Genomic DNA, 4,005 nt, shown 5'->3' on the forward strand with positions numbered 1-4,005 from the left:
GCTGAATACTACTACTAAAGACTTCTAGAACGAACAGAATAATCTAAAGTTGCATGCTTTTATACTTTTCGTAGCATTCGCAGCTACAATCTGCATGGCAATTGACATAGTTAAATTATTCTTAGTAACACTATTCTACTGCGGACCATCATTAATCCAATATGGATACGACTACAGTACTTACGTAGACATTATTTACACCAGCTAAAGTACAATGAATTAGCCATATCCTAATATATGATTTACAGTTCTATTTTTACCTATAGCCTTATTAGTAACTCAACACCTTACTGTATATAGTCATCTGTATTCTAGCATAGAGTCTATACCACTACAGTCTATAGTTATAGCTACCAAATATCTCTTAGAATAAATATCTACCGTATATCATACTAAACATGGCTAACAGTCTACAATCACATCATTAGTTACATTACAGCCGTAAACCAGTATCATAATTGTAACTAGGACAATACAGGTCATGACTTCAACGTCTTTTACTAATTGTTACTTATTGAAGGATCAATATTGCGGGTAAGGATTATGCTTCTAATGGGAATAGTCTGGCCATAATCGTATTGATCTCGATCATATTCGTTGGAACAGGACCGTAGAATTTCTAGGTTATAATATTTTAAAGCCATAAAGTAAGAATTTAATGGATGGCAATCCAAATATAGTACGAATATTAGAAAATTTTCACTACTCAGGGAATGAAATGGATTGTGTGAGGATAAGTCTTACGTTAAAATATCTCCAGATGAAGGCAAACAAGATAATTTACCTGAAATAAAACTGCTGCTATGCGATGATGTAATTATTAATCGAGGTGAAGAAATTGTTTAGTTACAATTCAGCGAGTTTACTAAAATATTGGTGATACGTTGCTGAAGTGGCATTAACTAGAAATAGTCACTAGATATGTATTTCTATAAACATTGTGGATTAATTTGGTTATGGAGTAAAAATCGTTTGAATGTTAAGATGAGTCATCAACACTATCTTTTGTAGCTGCTACTAAAGAGTGCAGTGTATACTAGCTCGACAGATTGCCGAATAAAATTAGTTCTCTAGCTTCATAAAGTAAAGGTAAAAGATCCAAGTTATCATAAAGAGCTAATAGATATTAATTCCTGGAAACTTCTAAAACTCAGAAGTTGCATCGTTATTGCGAAACCGGCTTGTAATTAAGGGTAAAAAGTTTGGTAGATATCAGTAATAGTATCATTACATTTTAACTTTATCTAAAAGAGATACACATTAAATATCAAGACCCACTTTCATCATGCAATTATTTCTTTATTACGAGTTTACGACAGATGAAATACGTACATTCGAACGGATCAGAGAATTAAAAATCATAAATTACATTGAACAATAATAAAATAGTAATGAGCAACGAGCTCAAGATATATACTGTATTCCAGTACAGTCTGCTATCTTGCAGACTGTCTATTTGGAACCGTACTCAATATATAAAAGTAGCAAATTGCATTTGATTACGGTATCCTTGAAGCAGATCAATATTCAATCTGCGAATTTGCTACTTTAAATATGGAAACTGAAATACGGAAGATCATATCCAATTTCTAAATATTATAACCTTAATTACTCTTGCTTTTATTATTTCTATAATTCAGAGCAGCTAATGAACAGAAATTACTAGTAATTAAGATTACATGAAAATAAAGCGAAAAGCTGAGCCAGTAAAAGTATGCATACACGGATTGGGTACTGAATGCATATACTTCATCGTTAAACTGTCGTATACGACGTAGGTAAACTTACGATTATGCTACTATATATCAATATTTGCCGCATAAATTGCTGCGACAATTATAAACTGTATCACTAAATGAACAAGGTAAACATGGTAGGTATAAATACCGCTGATAATAAGGCCAAAACTGCCCAGCGTGAATGTAAGCCTAATGCAGCACCTACAGTTCCAGCAGTCGGTTGGTTAAATTCGAAACTTGCTAGAATAGACCTACCATTTAACATCTGAATAGGTCTAAAATTTTTTTCGATGAGTACCAAATTTTGTGTGCCAACGGTGTTATTGGTTGAATATAACTTTCGAAATTCTTCTAGCTATATATGAGTAAAAGTACGATTTATTATTCCAATTCATATGGCAACAGGTAATACATAAAAATATCCTATCTAAGTTAATAGCATACTTATATTATACTTGTATAGATCAGAACAATACCGGATGTGGTATAGTTAGATAGTCAAGAAAATCATTCAGCATCATCACAGTGAGTAAGGTAATCAATAAAATGATAAAATTCTCACCTGAGCCTGTGATAACTCTAATGGCTCGGCCATAACATGCCAGGCAACATTTTCACTACACGGTGGCGTAGTTAGAGACCCATTGAAGGCAAAAAACCTTGCATCATCTTCATCAACGATCGAACGAATTTTTAGACCGCTAAAGGAATGCGATTGCCCTTTTGGTAAACAAAAATAGATAAACTTTAGATACGTGCGGACTGCTGCAAGTTTAAATACAAGTAATGATGAAATGAAAAACTAAGGTTTGAAAATTAATAGTATTAAAAATATTTTGCACTAATGATATTTACAGCGGTATGGATGTCTGCACACAATTGCATAAAAAGTAAATATAAATACCTTGATATCGGACATACTTTAGATTACTAATGACTGGATTCAGTCCACTATTATACTTTCCAACCTGAAGAGCAAAGTCAGAATAAGGGAATTTAAATTAAATCGGTACAGTATATATATATACATATATATAGCTTGATGTAATTCTGGCTAATAAGATATGAATATATTCTAGATAGATATAATTTATGATAGTATTAGAGCTAATTATAGCTATAATGAACCACCTATTTTTGCTAAGAATACCGAAATGATTACATTAATTAATTTACTTTGTATAAATTAGAGAGTACTGCAAGCCCATCAGAACTATTGGCAGCTTCAAAAAAGTCCTTGTAGCGCATGTTAGCGAAGACGATATGCTCCTAAGTTTGAATATGAATAAATGTATATAATAAATTATTTAATTTATAACTTCCTTGACAAGATCAGTGTTTCCAAATGATTAAGCATATTTAGCACCAGCTATTATTGATAAGGCTTAAGCACCTCAATTTCAAAAGTTGCTAACCTCCAATGGATATTGCAAGTTATTTAAAAATGTTTCAGATCCAACACTATTATCTGGTCCCCAATGATAGTGAAACTGTACCAATCGGTATCTACCTTTAGTTAATGGAGAATAGATGCTTGGAGTTGTATGACCTCCTATATTTACTTGTGCAGTGTGCCCGTTATTCAATAAAAGCAAAGTCTGAGTAATCGTTTCTTCGAAACCAAACAAGTCTATAGTAAGTCCTTTGATGTATTGAATCTCAGAGTAAGCAATATTGATAGGCGATTGGAGATATCCATTACATGCTTGGAAACACTGTGGCCAAGTTTTAGGGCCTAAATTACGCAAGTATCGGGAATAAATTCAGAAAGTAGGCTATAAAGTTATATTTATGTGTATATTATAGTCATCGGTCACATTATTTTCATTAGATAACTTAAGAAAATCGATATCTATGTTTATAAGTTAGTACAAGCATAAAAGCAAGTATTAGTTAATAATAAATTGAATGCAATACTAATGACATATTTGAAATAAATTTTTAATTTTACTCTGAGATACTCTTTGAGAATCTAATAATAACATGATATATTTTATCGCTTTTACCTTTAGCAGCATAGTCCCAGGCACATATATTGTGGACATCTAGTGGAAAGTAGATAATAAATTAGTGGTTTAGGAGATAACATCGCTGTTCAGCATTTGAATACATTTCGCAGTTAAGCAATCAGATTAGCGAATCTTCAGATAATAGTTACATATAAGATGCGACTAAAGTCCGAAATGCAGTCATTACCGCCCCCCCCCCTAGTACGTATATAGCGATTTAATACACAAAGAGTCGTCTAGTACTTGTATTATGCATA

The 4,005-nt window shown here is 32.3% G+C and overlaps 1 protein-coding gene across 1 annotated transcript; it reads right to left on the reverse strand.

Moving 5' to 3' along the window:
• Positions 1-1,851: 1,851 nt before the first annotated feature.
• Positions 1,852-3,481, reverse strand: TRIADDRAFT_18497 (uncharacterized protein; the record flags this gene model as incomplete). Its single annotated transcript, XM_002108556.1, has 5 exons — positions 1,852-2,094; positions 2,302-2,459; positions 2,644-2,707; positions 2,916-3,008; positions 3,155-3,481. Coding segments are annotated over 5 exons (885 nt in total), but the record flags the coding sequence as incomplete, so codon positions are not given.
• Between the last annotated feature and the right edge of the window lie 524 nt (positions 3,482-4,005).

The sequence above is a fragment of the Trichoplax adhaerens genome, genomic scaffold (assembly GCF_000150275.1).
Source record: "Trichoplax adhaerens TRIADscaffold_1 genomic scaffold, whole genome shotgun sequence".
Taxonomy (NCBI): Eukaryota; Metazoa; Placozoa; class Uniplacotomia; order Trichoplacea; family Trichoplacidae; genus Trichoplax; species Trichoplax adhaerens.